At 54.2% G+C, this 21,922-nt stretch overlaps 1 protein-coding gene across 2 annotated transcripts in view; it reads right to left on the bottom strand.

Annotated features, from left to right (window-relative positions):
* The window catches only part of ACE (angiotensin I converting enzyme), a 60,290-nt gene extending 42,029 nt beyond the window's left edge, over nt 1-18,261 (bottom strand). For both annotated transcript variants that reach the window (XM_034755873.1, XM_034755874.1), the window contains exon 1: nt 18,049-18,261. In XM_034755873.1, coding sequence (XP_034611764.1) covers nt 18,049-18,261 — 213 coding nt within the window. The remainder of the gene's footprint in view (nt 1-18,048) is intronic.
* Between the last annotated feature and the right edge of the window lie 3,661 nt (nt 18,262-21,922).

Raw genomic sequence — 21,922 nt, 5'->3', positions numbered from 1 at the left:
TTTCAAATTGAACAAAGAATCCCTGTTCCTATTGCGTTCGTCTCTTCTGCAGGGAAACATTCTTCCCACAGATCCAACCTTGAGTTTATGAAAAGTTGACACGTCAGTATAAGATATGGCACCCTTCCACCTCCCTTCCCAGGGACCCATGCTTGCCTTAAGATATAAAGAAGACAATCTTTATTGCCCTATACTTTCACTGTGTCTTTGCTTTAACCCCTAGGAATGTACCTGTTGGACAATCAAAGGAGTTGCTCCATTCCTATGGACCCCAAATCAGAATTCAACATATATATTTTATACTAATAACGTTTTATCAAAGTATTAATTAAATGTTAACTTGCTAACTTGAGACCACGGGCGGAGACATTATGTAACCTGTTAACCATTGGCTAATGTGCTATCTTGTCTTGCTGCAAAACCTATCCCGGGGTGTGGAACTGCCTACCCCGTCACTTCCCCCCGCCCATGGAAAATCCATATATTCTATTGTAATCAATTGATTGGCAGTGTCTCTGAGCCTAATAAGCAAGGTGACACTCCGCCAGTGCTGTGTTTAATAAACTCCTATGCTTGACCTCTACACGATGTGGATTTATGTCCTTCACTCTAGCTTGCTAAAAATAGCAGTGTGGCTGGCACGTGACTGTCCACCCGTGCTGGGAAGCCCCCTCTCCGCTGCAGTGTAAACTTACCCTAGGTGCACGTACAGCGCCCAGCACAACCAGGGCCCGAATTCAGTTGAGGCCTCTAGATGCTACTGTCACTTAAATAATAACCAAGTGCTAATGGGAGTCCTAGGTATTCATATGAAACAACATGGCTGGGGGGAAGGAGCGCCCACTGGAGCGCGGGTGGCGGGGCTGGAGAGGGACTGTCCCAGCTTTGAGGCCGTGGCTCGTTTGTCGGTATTTTTGTCATTCCTTTTCCTAAATCTGGTGCAGCCACAAAACAAGGCTGGATGGGAAGCTAGCCCGCACAGCATAGGCAGGGCCGGCGCAACCCACTAGGCGACTTAGGCGGTCGCCTAAGGTGCTAAGATTTGGTGGGCGGTGACCAGATCTTCGGCCGGCCCAGTCGTCAGCGGTATTTTGGGGGCGGGACCTTCTGCTGCCTCTGTCAGGGGTGGCATTTCGGGGGGCGGGATCTCTGCCACCTAGGGTGGCAAAAAAGCTGGCGGCGCTCCTGAGTATAGGACCCGCTTCCCTATTGCCCTGCACCGTGGTCATTCCAGTTCTATGAGATGGGTATATCTCCATATATTATTTACACCCTGCTAGAGCTGTGTAAAAGGGCCTTAGTATGAGAATCGGGCCCACTTTGCACTGGTGTATATGGGTACGTCTACACTGGGGAGAGGGGGAGGCAGCAGCGACTCTTAGAACTCAGGTCAACGGACTCGGGCTCAGTTAGCAACGTAGACGTTCTTGCTCAGGCTGCCCGCCAGGCCCTGAGGCCCTCCCCGCTGGCCTGCATTTGGGATGGGCCAGATCTGAACTCCCCACCATTAAGTTCGGGAATGTCTGAATGCAGGATTTTGGTCTGTCCTGTTCTATAGACAGATAAAGGGGGAACCCTAATGTTCGGATCCAGGTTCAGATTGCCGATTCCCCTGGTATTAAGATCCAGTGTTTGTTCAGACGACGGGTGTAACCATTCACGCCCAGCAAGGCCATCGGTCCATCGGGCAGCAGGACTCCTTTCAGTCATGATTGCTCTGATCCCCATCAGCAGCAATTCCCCCAGCTGTTGAAATGACCTCCCTCATTATCCTGGGTTCCTGCGGCTTGCCCCATTCATTCACTTGCCGCCCTCCGCTCGCTTCTGGCAACTGACACCAATGGCTCATTGCCCAGGTATGCTAGGCAAGCCCAGCACTGCAGCTGTGCAGATGAAAACCTCACGTGGAAGTCGCTGTGTAAGGACTGCACTTTACAAGAGATCTGGCCAGGAAGGGGGAAATAATCAGAGGTGAGTCGCAGGGTTGCGCTGATCTCTGACATTTCTAAGAGGAGACACCGGTTTCCAGCTAACGTAGAAATCGCTCCAAGTCCCACTCCCTGCCTGGAGCTTCTCCAGCTGGCAAACGAGCTCCAGAAAGGGTGTCATGTAAGGTCCCACTTTCGAACTGAACAGGAGCAGCAGGTGGATTATAAGTGGCTTGCGGGTAAATGTGCATCTTTTGCAGCCTTGCTGGCAGCTGCAACAGGCAAGGTTGAATAAACTGCACTGTTTGCAGGGGAAAAACCTGCTCCATTTATAAGTGGGCTATAGATGATTAACAGGAAATTATGAGATGTTTTCACACATGGTTAGAGAGTCCAGCAAGTCAATCATTTGCTGATAACTATCTCTGGCAGCTTCTACGCATGTGCTTAAAATCAACAGGACACATACAGCTCATGTCTGCAATGTGCTTAAACCTTTTATACATGGAACCTTAGGAGAAAGTGGAACCAACCTATTCCTTACATAATCCTGCTCTGCTAACCACAAGGACATGCCATGCACCTTCCAGGAGGGATCTTTCAAAGCGCCGAGTCTCAGCCCTGTTCCCATTGACCCTGACGGGAGGCAAGTTAGAGCAAGGCTGAGCACTTTGGAAAAATCCCGTCTTTGGTTCAAAGATGGCTCAGCATTGCTCACTCTCATGATCCAATCACAAATCTTGCAATATTTGGTGTTTTTCTTAAAGAACCAACTCCTGGAGTCACGTGATGAGGGTAGAATCTTGGTTTCCATTTAATTTTTTTTTTAAAGAAAATTTCTAGCTCTTGTGGGTGCAGAGAAAAGCTTGAAAACATAAGGCAAGTGAACCCGAAAAGCTAAAGACAATAGAAGGCAAAGAAAAAAGAATCCTACAATTGTTAAAACTCTTGCTTTTTAACCCAATCTCATGATGTTTGGAGCCTATTCTGGAATGGCTGGAATTGCCAATATGGAGGCTTTTACTTTAAACTAAGGAAACAAACCAACTAACAAAAACCAGTCTCCAGCGGAGAGAGTGTAGTGTGTGCATTTCACTTGGGAACAGACTGCAGCAAACGTCTCCACACAAGCAGAATTCTGGGAGGTTTAAAGGCACAGTGCACTGAAAACAAAAAGCAGCGGCATTTCATAGTTACATACACATCACTCTAGCCATTTGTCTACCCAAAGTATTGCTAACGTGCCCCTCACTCTTGAGTCTAGGGACCAGCAGCATCTAGATGCATCAGACAAAAATGTATTGCATATAAAGAGAGCTGAATTCAAACACACATTCCAGCCAACCAACTCCCATTTGCATTCAGGAGCCAGCATGGGCTAGTCACTAGCCCATGGGCCTGGGAGACCTAAGCTCTAGTCCCATCTCTACCACTGACCTGCTAGAGGGCTTTGCGCAAGTCTCTTTGCCATCTTGTGCCTCAGTTTCCCCATCTGTAAAATGGGAACAATGACACTGATCTCCTTGGTAAAGCCTGATAGAAAGTGCTAACTAAGAGCTAGGTATTAATTATAACATTACGAATACGTCAGGGGGCTGGAGGGTTATTAAGTGATGTGGGCACCCGGCTGCTGGGCAGACCCACTACCTGATGTCACATAGCACCTCTTCAGGTGGCAATGGCCTCAGGGTAGCTGGCTTTGAATTGGGAAGAGACCCGTAGATTCAGATTTTTTCAGGGCACAAAGCTAGATGACCCCAGGAGTATTTGCGATTCCGGTAAATGCTACTGTCGTATTCATTTTATACAGATGCAGGGCTCCCGCCAATGAGCAAAGCGAGCCTGTTTGCCTTCATGAGCCTGGCTGCCAATGCAGGTGCATCAAACCCAAGCAAGGCAGCCACCAGCCCCTCCCCTTGTCACTTGGCTGGCTGCGGGCATGTGCAGCTGACACTTGAGTAGCTGTCAGGTGCAATGTTAAACCCCCACTTTGCAGGGGTGGAGGATAGAAAAGTGGCTCCCGAAGGGGCCGATTCCCACCCTAAGAGCCCAGGGAAAGGGCTGAGTCAGCTCTTTTGCTTTGGAGCGTCTGGTGGGCAGATATGATGATGAGCCTGGAAACTCTCCATCACCCACTGCCCACTCTGCACTCTCGTTAACACTCCAGGAAGTTCAGGGGCAGCGCCACATCCCTTCCGTTTCTCACTCTCCCCCTGGTGCAGAGGGGGTCACACCAGGCTCCCCCTGCCAACCAAGCCCAGCAGCAAGGGGCAGGAAAGGCAGGCACACAGGGAGGTCTCCACACCCCTCCATGCCACACAGGAGGTCTTCCTCACTGGCATGGAGGGAGGAGAATCCAGGTATTAGTCCCCAATCCCCTGTGGCAGGGTCAGCCTCCATGATGCCCCCTTGTGGCCTGCTGTGGCACTACTCACCCTACCTCAGTTTCCCTGGAGGCAAAACTTTGCTCCGGGGATCTGCACCTTGCATCAGGGCTTCCCGCTCTGCACCTGCTGGCTCCCCCCACTGCTGGTTGGGCTTGAGACCCAGCTCAGTTCTGGTCCTCAGCTGGCCACAACCTTTCTACTCAGTGTGTGTTCTCTCAAGTTAATCCTTCTCAGCAGCCCGGCCTACCTGCCCCCGGGAAACTCTTTCAGGCAGCTGCTTCTCCCAGCACCCCCAGGCGTGGTGCCGATCACCAGTGTTGCCAACAGGCTAGTTTTTGCTGTGCCTTGCCTGTTGCAGTGCAAAGAGCTGGGGGAGGGAGGGTTGCCATGCGCACATGCAGCCGTGCGAGCAGCGATCTTGTAACTACCAGCCATGCACATCACAGCTGGAAGCACACCGGCACCCAGCTCCCACTCTGCATCCTGGGCCCTCCCCTGCCAAAACCACGGTTGCGCCTCCTGGGGCTGGGGACCTGAAAGCGGGAGAGAGCCGAGGCTCGTCAGCAGAGAGGGGTAAGGAGACCCCTGCCTCCCTCACCCTGCTCCTTACCCATCCCTGCTGGCGAGGCTTAGGTCTGTCCTGCTTTCCTGAGCTCTTGTGGGAGCACCCCCAACACCATCATCCCCTCAGGGGGCTCCAGGAAGTGGGACAGACCCACTGGTTCACCACCAGGGATCCTTTCTGTTGGCAGCGGGGTTGGCCAGTGCCCAGTTTTTCCCGCATCTCAGAAGTGGCCACCCTACGGATCACAAACCAACAACAGTCCCAAAAGAAACCCAAAAAGGCCCTCCACCCTCCTGGGCTCCCGCTCCATCCTGCTTGCACGTACACTGCTGACCTTCCCAACTCTCCCTCCCTGGAGCTCCAGCTTCTCCTCAGAGCTCCCCCGGCAGGGCTGCTGCACCCCCTGGCTTGATGCGGTTTCCATCACATACAGGCTTTGCGGTTTGGTTCAACGGCTCTCAGCCCCCTCCACTATACAAATTGTTCTCACGCCACAGGTCCCCGGAGTCCTTCCCACAGGCTGGGATCCTTGTTCCCAGTCTACCTTCCCCCACAAGCCTGCCCCAGGAGCCTCTTTCTCCCCTCTCAGCCCATCACAGGAGAGAACTTTCCTTTGGCAGCTCTGCTCCCTCACTGGGCTCCACCAGGCCTTTATGGAAGCCACCTGTCTCTTTCCCAGCTACAGCTGATAAGTGACTGAAGCCATCTGATTCCCAGCCAGCCAGGATCACCTGGGGGTGTGCATGTAATGGAGCAGGACTCACTCATGCCTCCTACTGGAGGTCTTCGGGAATTAGCTCTTTTCCAGCCTGGGCGCCCTCTGCAGGCTGGCGTCCTGCTTGTAGCTGGCCCCCTGTCCCTCCCAGACCCTGGTGCCCCTTTACCCTGGGGCTACCCCCTGGCAATACCCCCACCGGTCTCTATGGGTCTCCCCTCTCTGGGAAACCCCCCCACCCTCTAATCCCCACCTTGCCTCAGTCTGGGCTACTGCCAGTCATCACCAAGCCCCGCTCCCTGGGGCAGACTGCAGTGTAAAAGCCACTCATCATAGACAAGGGGGTTCAGACCTGCTGCCTTTGCTTGCCTCCCAGTACCTCTATGGGCCTTGGCCCAGGGAGTTGCCAGCCTGGAACTTCCCTGCTCCTTCCCCAGCCCTGCTTCGCTCTAGTGCCCTTTCTGCAGGCAGCCAGGCCCTGCTCTATCCCAGCCTGGAGAGACAGTCCTGGACTGCTGGCTCCCAGCCTTTTTATACAGACCAGCTGTGGCCTGATTGGGGCGTGGCCCAGCTGCAGCTGCTTCCCCAATCCGCCCAGTTTAGCAGCTCTCAGCCACAGCCTTCTCCCAGGGCTGACTTTAATCCCTTTTCCGCTGGAGTGGGGGAGCCGCCCCACTACGGCTAAGCCTGACTCCCCTTAAAGGGCCAGTCAGACAGGGACACCCCCACATGGGCATGTGGAGGGGCCGGTTTGCAGCTCTACTGGCCTTCCCGTGGAGGGCTCATTTCTTCTTCTTCTAGGAGCGCTAGTCATGGTTCATTTCACCCTCCCCCATCCTTGCCCAAAGCCCCCCGAGGCAGAGTTTCGGCAGGGAGAGATGAATGCCGTCCTAAAGAACCCAAGCCCTGAAAAGCCTGGAGTAGTTCTGGACCCCGGGTATGGGATTCAGAGCCTTTCGCCTTGGGGACCGCAGAGCACATCCAGCCAACGGTACTAGCCCCAGTGACGGAGAGTTATTGCCACATCTCCGTCAGCTGTTTGGTGGCCTCAGGCACCGGCAGGCAGGTGTCCATTGCTGTCACACCAGGCATTAGGTGGTCCCTGTGTGGGCAATCTCAGGGGACAGATTGGCCTCGGAGACAGACTTCGTCCACCCCAGGGTAGAGGAGGTGAGCCAGGGACGGGCAGCTCGCACTGTTAGTGTATTCACTGCCGGAGAAAGAGAGGACCTTTGAAGTCCAAGGCTGCCAGTCTGACACCTTTCCCCAGTGCTCTGCCCGCCTCAACACCTCCCGCCCCTGCCCCCGTTTTTCAGCCTGAACTAGGTTTCACGTTCCAGGCACAGCAGATTCACCCTGCTTTCGTTTCTGGGGAGAGCCCCGTTCCGATCCCATCAGACTGCTCAGTCATTCGCAAAGGCCTCTCCTGTGTGCACTGTGGCAGGGAGGCAAGTCACTCGCTCTGATTTCTTGGCAAGATTCCTCCTCTTCTCCCAGTGACCGGATGCTGCCCATTGTCCTAGGGAAGGTGCGTTGTGGACAGGGCCGGCTCCAGGCACCAGACGAGAAAGCACGTGCCTGGGGCGGCACATTGTAAAGGGTGGCATTCCAGCCAATCTTGGGGCAGCCAGCCCAGCCCTGCCGGGGCACGAACTAGTGATCCCCGCTGCTCACCGTGCCGCCAAGCTCCCTGGGACGCACCACTCCCCACCGCCTGCACCGGCCTCCGCCTCCCGCGCCGCTCTGAGCCCGGCCCGGCCGAGCCACCTTTAAAGGAGCGGCTGAGCCAGCACCTCCTGCAGCCTCTGGGGGCTCCGCCTGCCCAGCCGGGAGAGGCGCCCCAAGGCCAGAGGGGGGAGCCCCTCTCGCCCGGCTGCGAGCAGGCTGCAGTGCCTGGCTGCCCATGGGTGGAGGGAGTGGGCGGGTGCCGCCCTTCAGCCCCCTGCGAGCCACCTTGACCGCCCTCCACCTGCTCCCTGCGGCACCCGGTTTTTTTTTTTTTTTCTTCCGCAGGGCCCGCCCCCCTTTTTTTTTTTTTTTGCCTGGGGCGGCAAAAAAGCTAGAGCCAGCCCTGGTTGTGGAGAACAATCAAGGCTGTGTTACTCACAGGCTTGAGCTGCTCAGCAACTCTGGGAACGGCTGCAACCTGGAGAGTTCGCTGCAAAAAAAACCAAGATCCCCAAAACAAATTGCAATGACGCAGGGTCATTTGTAGGGACTGAACCTGGCACCTCATATGCTAAAAATCCTGGGCTGGCTAATGCCAAGCCTGTAATAGACTCATAAAACCTCTCCTGGAGCCCTGCCACTCGACAAAGAGCAACAAAGGGGTGCTTGGGAGTTGTTCAAAAACGGGTGGAGAATTTGGGATAACTTATTTTTCTTCAAAAAGAAGAACAGGAGTACTTGTGGCACCTTAGAGACTAACAAATTTATTAGAGCATAAGCTTTCGTGGACTACAGCCCACTTCTTCAGATGCATATAGAATGTATTTTTCTTCATCGATTCCAAGACCCGAAGGGACCCCTGCGATCATCTCGTCTGGCCTCCTGTACGACACTGGCCTAGAACTGCCCCCCAAGAATTCATGTTTGAACTAGAGCAGATCTTTTAAACAACATCCAGTCTCGATTTTAAAATGGCCAGTGATGGAGAATCCGCCGTGACCCGGGGTCAATTGTTCCAATGGTTAATGGCTAGGAATTCGCCATCAACTCCAGCAGGCCTCATCATTACACAGGGTCTGGGTGAGGGCCTCAGGGCCTGATCCGTTGACTTCAACGAGAGTTTTGTCTGAGTCAGGAGCCCAAGGTTTGGCTCAGTCCAAGCCCGATGAGCTTCACCCACAAACGTAGCGGAGCAGAACGCATGTGGCCGCGGGGACCGGTTCTCAATCTGCAGGGTCGAAAGGCGAAGCGGCTTCCTGGTAGCTGTTCTTGCTTGTGGTGTGTGTTAATAGTTTGTTGGCTGGAAATGCTGACTTCACAAGACGGGCCTGGTGCAGATCTGACAACATAGCAGCAGGGAAGGAAAACATGCTAAGTGCGTGTTCTTGGGGCAGTCTCTTAGAGTTTATTTGATAGCTCATTAGCTGCTATTTAAGCCTTTTCAGCCAGTCTCCAAGTAGGCTGGGTTGTTTCATTTCATTCTCCTCTTCATTACTCAGGCCTCATTTTCTGGGCAGCAGATGTGGGTGGATACAGCTAAACGGTGCATGCGGCCATGCCTGGGTGTAGGGTGCCCAGCTAGCAAATGTAAAAAAATCAGGATAGGGAGTGGGGCGGGTAATAGGCGCCTATATAAGACAAAGCTCCCAATATTGGGACTATCCCTATAAAATAGGGACAGCTGGTCACCCTACCTGGGTGTGTGTGGAACAGCTGTTTGCTTCCACCCCCTTTGGAGTCGCACAAATCAGGTTTTGATCACACAGCCATTTGAAGAAACCTTCACACGGGGGAACCCAGATTTGCTCTTTTCCTTCCAGATGGCCAATCGCCGAACAGAAAGGAGACCAGGTGGCTCAGGAGACCCGCCCACATAGCAAGTAGTTGGCGGCCAGATCCTGAGGCTGAAAACTGGTTGCCTCAAGCTGTTGGGCAGATGCTCAGGAGAGGCATTGTGCAGGTGGGACTCGAGTCAGTGCACGAGCCATTCACCAGGAGACATAAGCCATTCACCCCAACACATGCTCCTTCAGCATGGGATTCTTGGTCTTTTTCAGCCTGTCAGTCACACTCCCCTAATCACCAGAGGAGAGGGCTAGTGCCCTCCCCCATCCCTCCATGCAGTTCCCCAGGGCCTGCATTCCCAGTGCTCTGGCCTCCCCTCCCTTTATAACAGCCGCCTTTTAAAACAGACAGTTACCAAGCTTTGATCCGGTTCAAAAGTCCACTGTCCCAGCCCCACACCTCACAGTTCTGCCTGCCTGCTGCCTCTCTTATGGCGAATGAGACAAGGAGGGTAAAGGGGAGAACGCCCAGACAGGGCACCTAGCTTTGCAGGTCAGTGAGGCGAGCCGCCTCTATTGACGGTCTGTAATTTTCAAAGCTGAGTTTCAGATCTGCAGGCCGAGGGGGAACGGCCTCTGCTCCTGAGACGTAACCCGTCCTTCCCCCTGCTCTTCTCAAAACACACTCACACCCCAACACAAGCCATGCTCCTTCAGCATGGGATTCTTGGGCTTTTTCAGCCTGTCAGACACACTCCCCTAATCACCAGAGGAGAGGGCTAGGGCCCTCCCCCATCCCTCCATGCTGATCCCACTGTCTCTCCAGGACTTTCTGCCCAGGAAGTTAACCAGGAGATGACTGCACTGCCTCAAGCCCATTGGGGTGTCTCTTCTGTGGGGTTCTGGTATTGCTAGGGATTGGCTTCTACAGCTGTGAGTTTCCAAGAGTCTCTTACACGGCACCCAAGCAGGTCTAACACTAACACACGTCTTGCACGGATGAGCAATGACAAGATCCCCATGCAACTCCAAAGATTTTCTGATAGTTGTTTTTCCCGGGGGAATGAGGGGCAAATGCAGTATCTGAGGAAACACTGGAGAAGAGATGTCAGTCAGCCAGAGTCCACAGACACGCCATTTAGATAGACAGATAGATATGTATGGGGATGGAATGATCATCAGATAGATCGATCGATAGATAGATATGCTTAACACTGCTTTGTTATTATAGAGTTGCTAATCGGTGCGGAACTACCGACTGACTTTCTTGTAAAAAATTGATGGTATGATTTATTTTGGAAAAAAAAAAAAATATATATATATATATATATATATACACACACACACACACACACAGAGAGGGAGAGAGAGATTTGTGGCCCTGGATCTAGCAAATATACTATATGAAATAAAATGTTTGTCAGGTTAGATCTTATCAGCCTTCTCACGGTCTTCCCTTTAGAGAGCTGATTGTTTAGGTACATGTCACTGATTTGCTAATTACCAGGAAGAAAGATAGGAGAACATTCTAAAGCTCTCTCTGCCCCAGGCCTAGACAACTGTCAGCAATACCAATGCAACACAAGGTTGCCAGTGGACTCAGATTCTCCGCTGCCCTGTTGTCATCTACACCTTTGCAAGGTGGGTGTCAAGTGCTCACAAAGGACGGCAGCATTCCACACCTACCAGGCACTCACTTTGCACTGATGCAAACGATGACTCCGGGTGCAGAACAACAGGGAATCAGGCCCATGATTCCTATATCAAAGCAGAAGGCACCATCCTCTCCCTAGGGCTTTATTTCCATCCTGCCCCATATGGTGAAACACTCCTCTATCCAAAAGTTACTGAAGGGGTTTCTCTGGTGTATTAGCTCTCTGCACTGGGAGAGCCGGGCCCCTGGGTCTAAGCATGTCTTTGTGAGGGGAGGGACATGAAAAATCCAACCAATATACATTTGTGAAGCTCTCTCAGCTCTAGATCAGTATTTCTGTGGTCTGATGCTGGTTTGGGGCAGCACACAGGTTTTAGGCACCTTCACCTGGGATGACCTGCATAACTCACTCATGGATTTGGGCTAGAGGATGGGGCACGAGACTGACACTCCGGAAACTTTGCTTCCATTTCCAGCTCTGCCACTGCCTGCTGGGTGGCCTTGGGCAAAGCACTTACCCTCCCAGCCTTTGTCTCTGTTAGACTGTAAGCTCTTTGGGGCAGGGGCTGCCTCTTGCTTTTAGCACAGCGCCATGGGGCCCTGGCCGCAGCCATGGCCTATAGGTGATACTGTAATAGCAGTGACGAATAGTCCCCATAGCTAATGGGGCCATCTCACACTCAGGCCAGTAACTTTCACGCCGCAGCAGTCTCTCTCAGTCTCATCCTTCCCCACTGGAGATTCTGCATCCTCCCCCGTGGCCCCATTACACTCCTCTTCGGTGCACACCTAGCTCCCCCTCCCCCATGCCCGCTACAAGCTCCTCCTGCCCACCCCCATACTGCATGAGGAGGCAGATTCCCTCCCCACACCCGCGGTGCTGCCAGTGGGGAGAGCAGCTGTTGAGTCTGAACTTTTGATGAGCTTAAACTTAACCCAGACTTGATGTCTCTGTCTGAACTTTTAATCAAAGCTCTGACCTGCGAACTACTCATGACACCCCCCTCCCCTTAAGTAGTCATCTCCCCTTTTCTCTTTCTGAATTTACATTTTAACCTGTTTTATCCTGTAGAATCTTGATTGATTATACATGACCATTATGATCTGTTAATCACTTTGTTTACTTCTGTGTATAAATATTGATGCTCACCCCTAATAAACTTGCCACACTTACTCTGAAGCTTTTCAAGCTAAGGATAGTGTGAGCCCGTTGATCAACGAATTGGTGTCTGGTCTCTGACAGATTGTGAGCCCCATACCAACTCCGCATGAACTCGGGTGCTGGAGAGGTGAGTGAGGACTTGCTTTTTACCTAACACAGCTTTAAACCCCAAGCCACAGCAGCCCACATTTTAGGCTATATTAGGTGTGTCTCCTCCCCCCGCACCCTCAGGGCCCTTCCAGTCTCAGGGGCTCCCCCCCCGCAGGGTTAGACCTGAGGACAAAATCAGTCTCCTCTGGACCTTTGGAGCATCGGCCGCTGGGCACAGGAAGGGGTTTGCCCAGGACACTCCATGGGCCCTACGCTTCTCTGCTGACGCTTCGACAAGCTAAAGTTTACCAGGCCTGATCCCCGGTTGGTGTAAATCAACAGCTCCACTGAAGTTAACGGCGCTCCGGCAATTGACGCCGCGAAGGACCCGGCCTGTTCTCTTTATTTCTGTTGAGCTGTAGGCAAGCGCCAGTCATGCGGAAACCCGACGGGCGGGTGCCAACGCCGCTCGCTGCGGGCTGGGATAATGGAAGAGACATGTCATTCTGGCGCTTTCCCGCCAACTAGGCAATTCAGACCCCCTGGAAGGGACACGCAGGCTGGGGAGAGCCCCACTAGATTCACCCCTCCCTTCTGCCTGGCTTGGCTGATAAGAAAAGTCACCCGAGGAGGCCTGCTAGACTCAGCCTTGCTTCATGGCTCTAGGGCTTTGGGGAGGAGCCCAGCTGCGCTAGGAGAGAGCTGTCACCCTTCCCCACCGTGCTGACTGCCAGTCCCCTGTGCTAACCACTAGCCCACACTCCCTTCCTAAGCCGAACATGACATTGGTAGCACAGTTCCTGTTTTCTGTCCCTGTTCCTGTTTTCCTTTTAAAATGTCAGAACCTCCAGAGTCATACGGTGCCTGTTGTTAAACGTCTGTTACAAAACACAAAGGCTTAGCTCTCACACTGGGGTGGATCAGCAGAGGTCAGGCGGCTGAAGTTCCGACCCACAGTGCATGAAATAACACTGAAATCTTGGGCCAGCGCCTCGGCTTTGAGTCTTGTCCCCTTGTGCCATAGACTCAAAAAGGGCCTTGCATTCCAGGGAGCCTGAGACACCAAGACAGCTGGCAACTGGCATAGGTTAGAGCAGCCCTAAGGCTGTTCTAATATACGCTGGGGGGAACAACAAGTGCTCAGCTGCCTCCAGGAGTGGGGGAGAGATAAAGATAACGTAGGGCCACCTTTGACCTCCCAGCTGGTCCAGGCTGGGCATGATTTGGCTGGACCCAAGGTTTCTGACCTCTTTCCTTTCGTCAGCTTGATTTCGCCACCTTAATTGTGCACTAACATAGGTGTTCATCGGTGAGCGTGACATTTTGCCTGCAGAAGTGATGGTGTCCAGTGGTTAGAGCAGGGGCCTGGGGTTCCCCGCTGCTTGCTCTTGAGTAAGTCACTTTCCCTTCCCTGGGCCATTAAAAGGGGCACAAGACTCTCGTTGGGCACGGTGAGACTTAATCCCGGGGGCAGAGTTGTTTGTGAGCCTGCCATTACAGGTGCCATAGCTGCCCAGGGGATCTTATTGTAAGGACTGAAGTGAGATCATTTCATAGCTGCAGCTCGTCAGCCATCACGCAGCAGGATGTTGCCCCTGTATCGTCCCCAGCCCTGCCAGACTAGGAGAATGCAAACAGAGCGCAGATGCCTCTGAGTGAAGAACTCCCTGCGGTTTCTTGATTGCCCTGGCAGGGCTGTGAATGGCCAAGCAACACCCCCTTTAGGGGGCTGCTCTGTTGAATGAGTTGAATCTGGACAATCCCCTCTGCAGAAGAGACAGCTGGCCCTCCAGACATGCATGAGGGGCCATGGTGGAGTCTCCTCCATGCATGGAGAGGAGACATTAACCACACATTGGAGACGGACGCTCAGCGCGCACATACCCACACACACACATTTTAAATGCACAGATCACACACACATTCTTATAAATACAGACACATACGAATACGCAGGTAGTAGTAGGTATCATTCAGTCTTGAGAGACCCTGGGTATGCACACCCTTGAGGGGTAAAGAATTTACTCCGTTGGTTTTATGGCAGCCGCGAAGCTGGCTGAAGAGACCCACTCGAGAGAGACATTCGCTGCCGCGTCTGTCACATTGAAAGGTGATATTTCGACCCTTTGGGCTATGCCTTCTGCGAGCTCCTTTCTCCTCTGCGAAGCTGGACAGCTTCCTCTCGGCACTCTGGAGACCTTTGTTAAGCTCTTGTTTCTAAAGGCTGCGGTCTTGAACGTGATCTTCCCAGTTGTCCACGTCCATTTCTTTGAGGTCTTGCTTGCACACATCCTTGAAACGCAATGTAGGGCATCCTTTGGGTCTTTTTCCAGCTGCCAGTTCACCACAGAGGATGAACTTTGGGGTGCACCCATCATTCCTTCAGCACGTATGCCCAAGCCAGCGGAGGCGTGTTTGCATGCCGGGTATGCTGGCCCATTTGAGCACCTCAGTGTTGGTGACTCCATCCCTCCAGGAGATTCCAAAGATTCGACAAAGGCAACGCATATGAAAGCTGTTGAGTCTCTTTTCCTGATGAGAGTACAAGGTCCATGTCTTGTGTAATGCTGACAGACCCCGGTCGTCGGCGGGCAGGATCAAACCGGGGACCTTTGGAGCTTAGTGCATGAGCCTCTACCACATGAGCTAAAAGGCAATTGGCTGTTAGCTAAGGCTGTAGAGCAAATTCATTAATCTCTCTCTCTAAGTGGTCTTGGTGCCACTAGATGGGGCAGAACACCACACCCAGCAGGTGTGTGGGTTACACTTGCTCCCATACAAAAGTGTGCTGCTAACACATTCAGGATGCACACAGTTCTGTGTGTGTTCTGTCTGTTTGTTGTTTTGCCAGACCGTCTTGTTCAGTCTAGGCAGTGTTGTGGCAGCTTTGCCAATGCGGATGTTGAGTTCCGTTTCAAGTGAAAGGTTGACTGCAATAGTGGAGCCCAGGTATGTGAACTCAGTCACCACTTCATGTTCATAGTTGTTGATCTTGATGGACGGTGCTTCCTCAACTCCTTGGCTCATTATGTTTGTCTTTTCTAGGCTTATAGTAAGCCTGAAGTCTTGGCAGCCTTTGGAAAAACTGTTCATTCAGTTTTGAAGATAAGCTTCTGTGTGGGTTGTCACTGCTGCATCATCAGCAAAGGGGAAGTGTTGGATAAGGGCTTCCCGGGTCTTGGTTTTAGATCTGAATCTTGCATGTGTACATACACATCCACCCTCCCCCCCCAAGCATAGAATCGTAGGACTGGAAGGGACCTCGAGCGGTATCTAGTCCAGTCTCCTGCGCTCATGGCAGGACTAAATATTATCTAGACCAATGTTCCCTCTAATTTTTTACGTCCATGTACGGAATGGATTTTGTTATGTGCACCAATATGGAGGTGATGTGTGGCGTGGATGGGGCCGAGGGGTTCGGAGTGTGGGAGGGGGCTCAGAGATGGGGCAGAGGGTTGGGGTGTGGGGGGGTAAGGGCTCTGGCTGGGGGTGCAGGTTCTGGGGTGGGACTGGGGATGAGGGGCTTGGGGTGCAGGCTGCCCTGGGGCTGCAGCGGGGAGAGAGGACTCCCCATGGGCACCTCTCCCTGGCCACGGCAGCTCCAGGGCTGGGGCTGGGGAAAAGGCACCTCTCTCCTCTTCAGTCCAGGCCCTTGATAGCCTGCTGCACAGCCACGCAGCTTAGAGGGAACTTAGACCTAGACCATCCCTAACAGGTGTTTGTCTAACCTGCCCTTAAAAATCTCCAGTGATGGAGATTCCACAACCTCCCTAGGCAATTTATTCCAGTGCTTAACCACCCTGACAGTTAGAAAGATTTTCCTAATGTCCAACCTAAGTTGCAGCCAGGATGGTTTAAGCCCATTGCTACTTATCCTATCCTCAGAGGTTAAATAATTTTTCTCCCTCCACCTTGTAACAACCTTTTATGTATTGAAAACTGTTCTCATGTCCCCTCTCAGTCTTCTCTTCTCCAGACTAAACAAACCCAGTTTTTTCAATCTTCCCCCATAGGTCATGTTTTCTAGACCTTTAATCATTTTTGTTGCTCTTCTCTGGACTTTCTCCAGTTTGTCCACATCTTTCCTGAAATGTGGCACCCAAAACTGGACACAATACTCCAGTTGAGGGCTAATTAGCGTGGAGTAGAGAGGAAGAATTACTTCTCGTGTCTTGGTTACAACACATCTGATAATACAGCCCAGAAGGATGTTTGCTTTTTTTGCAACAGTGTTACACTGTTAACTCATATTAAGCTTGTGATCCGCTATGACCCCCCAGATCTCTTTCTGCACTACTCCTTCCTAGGCAGTCATTTGCCATTTTGTATGTGTGCAGTTGATTCTTCCTTCCTAAGTGGAGTACTTTGCATTTGTCCTTATTGAATTTCATCCTATTTACTTCAGACCATTTCTCCAGTTTGTCCAGATCATTTCGAATTTTAATCCTACCCTCCAAACCACTTGCAATCCCTCCCTGCTTGGTATTGTCTGCAAACTTTATAAGTGTACTCTCTATGCCATTATCTAAATCACTGATGACGATAATGAACAGAACCGGACCCAGAACATCCCTGCAGAACCACACTCGTTACGCCCTTCCAGCCTGACTGTGAACCACTGATGATTACTCTCTGGGAACAGTTTTCCAACCAGTTATGCACCCACCTTATAGTAGCTCCATCTAGATTGCATTTCCCTAGTTTTCTTATGAGAAGGTCTTGCGAGATAGTATCAAAAGTCCAGATATACCACGTCCACCACTTCCCCCCATCCACAAGGCTTGTTACCCTGTCCAAGAATATACATATATATGGATATGTATACGTATGTATATTATTTGACAGAGTAACAGAGTAATGTATATATACACGTCTAGCCACATGCACACATACACTTCGTTACTCCCCTGTGGCCAGATCTATACACTGTACACGCACTTCCACATATACATGCATATTTGCACACACATATGTATATAGACATTTATAACACCCACACGCACTTACAAACACATCTAGCGTTAGCCTCTTCACTGAGATGCCTGGTACAACCCAACAGAAGTCAGTGGGGTTACCAAAGGGTTGGCATCATGGCCCTAGACCAAAGTTGGACACATACAGATACGTCCGGACACACAAACACATTCAGCCAAGTCCATGGTACGCATGTCGACACATGCCCACTATACAAAATCACCTATGGGCCAGACCCTCGGCTGCCCAACACAACCCTGCCCCGATCCTGGCAGCTCTGGGCAACGGGCTGCCCTCTGGCGCAGCGAGGGTCTTGGCACACAGGGGCACTGGCACGAAACTTTAGTTCAGGGCCTGGGTCCGAAGGTGGGTGCCAGGGGCTGTATCCATTCACTCCGTTGCCCCCGGCTCAGGCTAGTGCAGCCTGTGGCTACCGTACCCCAGAGCTCCCAGGGCTGTTATGGCAGCCGGGAGTCCCCAGCCCAGGGGACCCCATCCTCCCTCCCTGCTCTCCCCCGCATGGGCAGGCAGGGGGAGCCGGGATCCCACTGCAGGAAGGAGACGCCCCGGAGCTAGGACAAGTCTCCAGAGCGGAGCCACGCAGGGACACGCGTCCGCCCCAGCGTCTCCAGCCAGCAGCCAGGGCACCGACTCGCGGCATCCCAGCGCTGCGCGGAGCTCCGGGCACCAGCCTCGCCGCCGCCCCGGGGAAAGGGCTGCACCGGGGAGCCGCGCTCCAGCCCATCCCCGCGGCTTCCCGGCCAGCCGCTCGCCCCGTCTAGTTTGCAGGGTCCCGAGCGATGACCGCGTCCGCTCCCCGCAGCTCGCAGCCGGTCCGACATGCCCCTTCTTCCCCGGCAGCCCCCCGGGGGGCTCCTCCCCGTGCCAGCCCCCAGGCAGGAGCGCACAGAGTCCGCCGGAGCCAGGCAGCGGGTGGGGGCCCGGCTCTGCTTTCCCCAGTGCCCGATGCCCCTAGGCAGGGGCGGGGGGGGCACCGACCCTGAATGGCACCTGGTCCCCCCGGAGGGGCTGGGCCGCCCGGGGGGGGCTGCCCCCCCTCCCCCGCCAGCCCGCGGCGTGGCCCCAAAGACACCCCCCGGAGACCCCGCCCGGGCTCCTACCTGGCGCTCGGCGTTGGGCTTGGTGAGGTTGGTGTTGTAATCCCAGCTGGCGGACACGCTCCGGAACAGGACCCCCTCGGCGGAGCTGTTGTAGTCCTGCGCGAAGAGGGCAGCCCCGGGCTCGCTGGCGTCGGTGTCGGGGGGCAGGAGCCCGGCTTCCAAGGCAGCCGCCCCGCCGAGACAGAGCAGCAGCAGCCGCAGAGCTGGGGGCATCCTGGCACCCGCGTCGGCCCCGAGCGCCTGGCCAGGGAGCCGCCCGCAGCGGCCGGCGGCTTATAAGCGCTGCCCAGACCCTGCCCACCGAGCCGGCCTCTCCCCGCAGATAAGAGGGAACATTTTACTCTCCCTTCGGCGGCTCGTAGCGGGAGCCCGATGAAAGAGCCACTCGCGGTGCCAAAGTCCTTCCATGCAGCACAGGGAGGGGAGAGGAGAGGGAATTGGGGAGAGGGGGGAATGGGGAGGGAGAGAAAAGAGAAGGGGGGACAGAAGGGGAGAGAGGGGGAAGGAAGACAGAGAAGGAGGAGGGAGAGAAAAGAGAAGTGGGGACAGAAGGGAGGAGAGAGGGGGAAGGAGGAGGGAGAGAAAAGAGAAGGGGGGACAGAAGGGGAGAGGGGGGAAGGAAGACAGAGAAGGAGGAGGGAGAGAAAAGGGGGGACAGAAGGGGATGGGGAAGGGGGAAGATGGAGAGAGGAAGGACCAGGTGGGAAGGAAAAGAGCAGAAGGAGGGAGAAGGAAAGACGAGGGGAAGCTGGGATCTGGCTCCTGGGCACTGGGCCCCTTGCTCTCCAACTCCATCTCCAGGGGAATGCCAGCCCCCCCCCTCACCCCCCGGGCAGACAGCTGCCTCCCCATGCAGCCCCCTCTGCCCACCCAGACTCCAGCTTCTCCCCTGCACCGTCCGCCAGCTGAAGGTGCACAAAGGCCTGGGCTGTGCTGAGCTGGATGGATGGCGGGGAGCCACATCGGCCCGGGCTGAGCTGGCATAGGCTCATGCTCGCTTCGGGGTTTCTTTCCCGGCCCAGCCGCTCTCGCTCCCCCTCCCCCAGTCTCCTAGCTGAGCTCAGGCAGACCCTCAGGGTGGCTTTGGCGAGTCCCCGGCTGCAGGCTGCGCCCAGAGCCTGCTGGCGCTTGGAGAGGTGCAAACCGGGGTCCGGGGAATTCCACTGCAAGGGGAGCAACAGGCCCCAGGAAGAGCCTTCGCTGAGCCCTTGATCCCCCCCAGGCCAGGGGTGGGTGGACTTGTTCTGCCCTTTTCCTGTGGATAGGATCCTCGAGGGGGTCACTAACCCCCTTTCCCTTCTCCTAGCACTAAATGGGAGGGGGGTCCTGGCTGGATCCCACCGAGATGTGAGGAGAATCTGGGGGAATCTGGAAAAGGCTGAGAAGCACTGGCCTATTCTGTATCTGGTCAGGTGGAGATCAGGGCTTGGGTGAGTTGCACAAGCCAGGTAAGGCGGGGGTGGTGCTGGCAGGGTGGGGCTCACATGCAGGAGACGGGTAGTTTCTATCAGTGGCTGGGCCGTTTCCTTTCCCCTGCAACGCTCGCTTCAGCGTAGACAGATCGCGGCGCCATTCCACTCTGGCTGCTCTTTTGTTCCTGAGCTCCATGAGCTGACAGCTGGCCGAGGTCACCTTGGCCATGGCTTGCACTGGGCTACTGACCACCGGTCACATCCCACGTCCCGAAGTCGTCACTTTCCTTCCTCCCTGGAACCGAAGCTGTAAAGCTTGGGACGATGCGCACATACCTCCCCACCCAGGAGCAGGCCCGTGGCCAGCTCACCCCGTCCTGCTGCAGCACCCATCTACACAGCCACCTCCTTCCATCCTGAAATGGGAGGTACCTGCACAGGGTGGCTGGCCCCTTTAATAGGAGAGGGCCCAGTTTTCTCCTCCCCGCCTCCCAACACAATTAGCTGACCTCCCAGAGGGGGAAGTTGCAGAGGGTCATCATGGCACTCACGGGGTCGGATGTTAGCCTGATGAATAGCTGGGCCAGAACTCAGTTAGGGAGGACTTCCAGGGAGCAGGCCCCAAAGTAGGGTCTTCAGGGAGATCCCTAGAAGGGGCAGCAGTGCTGAGCTGAAAGAGACTCCAAGAGCAGACCATGAGAAGGATTCTGGGGAAAGCAGCCTGGGTTGTACTAGGTTTAATGGCGCCAGTGGCACCAGGCCCACACTCGGAAGGGGCCCATAACAACTACATGGGGGCCCACAAAAGGTCAATCCGACCCAGAGCCTGGGAGTCAGCACCTTCTAACAGATCCGGAAGGACTTAAAGGTAGCCCAGAAGCGACTGAGATCTGAGCTGGGAGGTGGGTGGAAGAGTAGCCCGGGAGGGGCAGAAGCATCTTTGTGGGTTTGGACTTTTGTTGTCGTGCCAGGGGTTGAATTTGTTTAGTGACGAGTCCGAGTGGTTGCTCTGAATCAGCAACACTGTCCCATGTGGAAAAGCTCGGGGGGGAGGAGGAAACTGAGGCAGAGATGCTTCAGGGCCACCCCATTCCCAGAGAGGGCGCTTAGTGCCCCTGTACAGTGCTGTCCTCCCCCCATGGGGTCCAGAATGTAGCTGCCCCATCACTTTCTATTCATTTTGTTTTGCCGGGGTTTCCCCACCCAGCAGCCCTGGCACGGAGGTCAGCTGTCCCCGCCTCCCAGGGAATGCCTCCCTGCTGGGCCTGGGAGGACTCTCCCAGGACAAGAAAGCCAAATAAAATCACATCTGGTTGCCTGTGAAAGGAGGAAGAATCCAGGCAGCAAGGGGGTTCCTGCTGAGCTGACGTAAAGAAGAGAGGCCACCCCTGTGAGGGCTGGCCAGCAACACGTAGCAGAGGATCCGCTGTGTCAAGAGCCTGTCGGAGCACAGGGCTGGGAGCCAGGAGACATGGGTTTTATTCCTGGCTCTGCCACTGTTTCACTCAGTGACCCTGAGCAGCCCACTTCCCTGTTCCCTGCCTCAGTTTCCCCATCTGACAAATGGAGGTCATAATGCTGACCTGCCTTTGTAAAGATCTAGGGAAGAAAAGCACGAGGACTAAGAATTACAACCTTCTGGATAGAAGGATCTTTGTAAAGAGAATCCCATGTCCCTGGGTCCCCCTGCGAAATAAACCATCCGGTTAGGGAGGACTCCGTAATAGAGCATCTAGTTAAAAGACACCTCTCCCCCACACCCGAAAGAAACATCATCTGATTGGAAGATGTCCTGTGAAAACAACAATCCTTGGATATTTAGGTTGTCAGCTCCTTGGGGCGGGGACTGTCTGTGCTGTTTGTACAGCGCCTTGCACAATGGGGTCCTGCTCCAGGATAGGGGCTGCTAGACACTTCTGCAATACAAGTAAAAGTCAGACTAATTGTGGGTTAAAGCTGGTTAATTCTCATCTGCTCTACGTGCAGGGGATCTGTGCTCTCAGCGGCCTTGCTGACAGCAGCAAAACCCCACAGCCTGCCTTCAAAGGGCTGCGCCCAGATGTTCTTGCTGAAATTCTGTGTGGCTCTTGTGCAGGCACCAGCCTGCAGGCTGCAGGGATCCAAAAACCCAACCCATGGGGCCTGATCTGCAGACAGCCGAGCACCTGCAGCTCCCACTGACTTTAATTGGAAGTTCGACTTGTGCTCGCCCTAGGGGGTGTAGCTATGGGGAGGGGGTGGGATGGAGCCGCGCTGCTCCAATGGGAGCTCAAGCAGCGCACTCCCCAGGGTGCAGGGGGAGAAGGGACAAGATGCACCATGGTGCAGCCTGCTCTCCTCCCTCACTGGGATGCTGACCCAGCCTTGGGGTACCCCTGAGCACAGCGGTTGTGCTCTCCTAGCACCCCAGGGGGCACAAACCACCTCAGAGGAGGCAGGGCCTTGGCTCACCACTGCTTGGC

The sequence above is a fragment of the Trachemys scripta genome, chromosome 23 (genome assembly GCF_013100865.1).
Source record: "Trachemys scripta elegans isolate TJP31775 chromosome 23, CAS_Tse_1.0, whole genome shotgun sequence".
NCBI classification, from domain to species: domain Eukaryota; kingdom Metazoa; phylum Chordata; order Testudines; family Emydidae; genus Trachemys; species Trachemys scripta.
The sequence above is the reverse complement of the archived record's forward strand: the minus strand, read 5'-3'. Positions and strand labels throughout refer to the sequence as shown.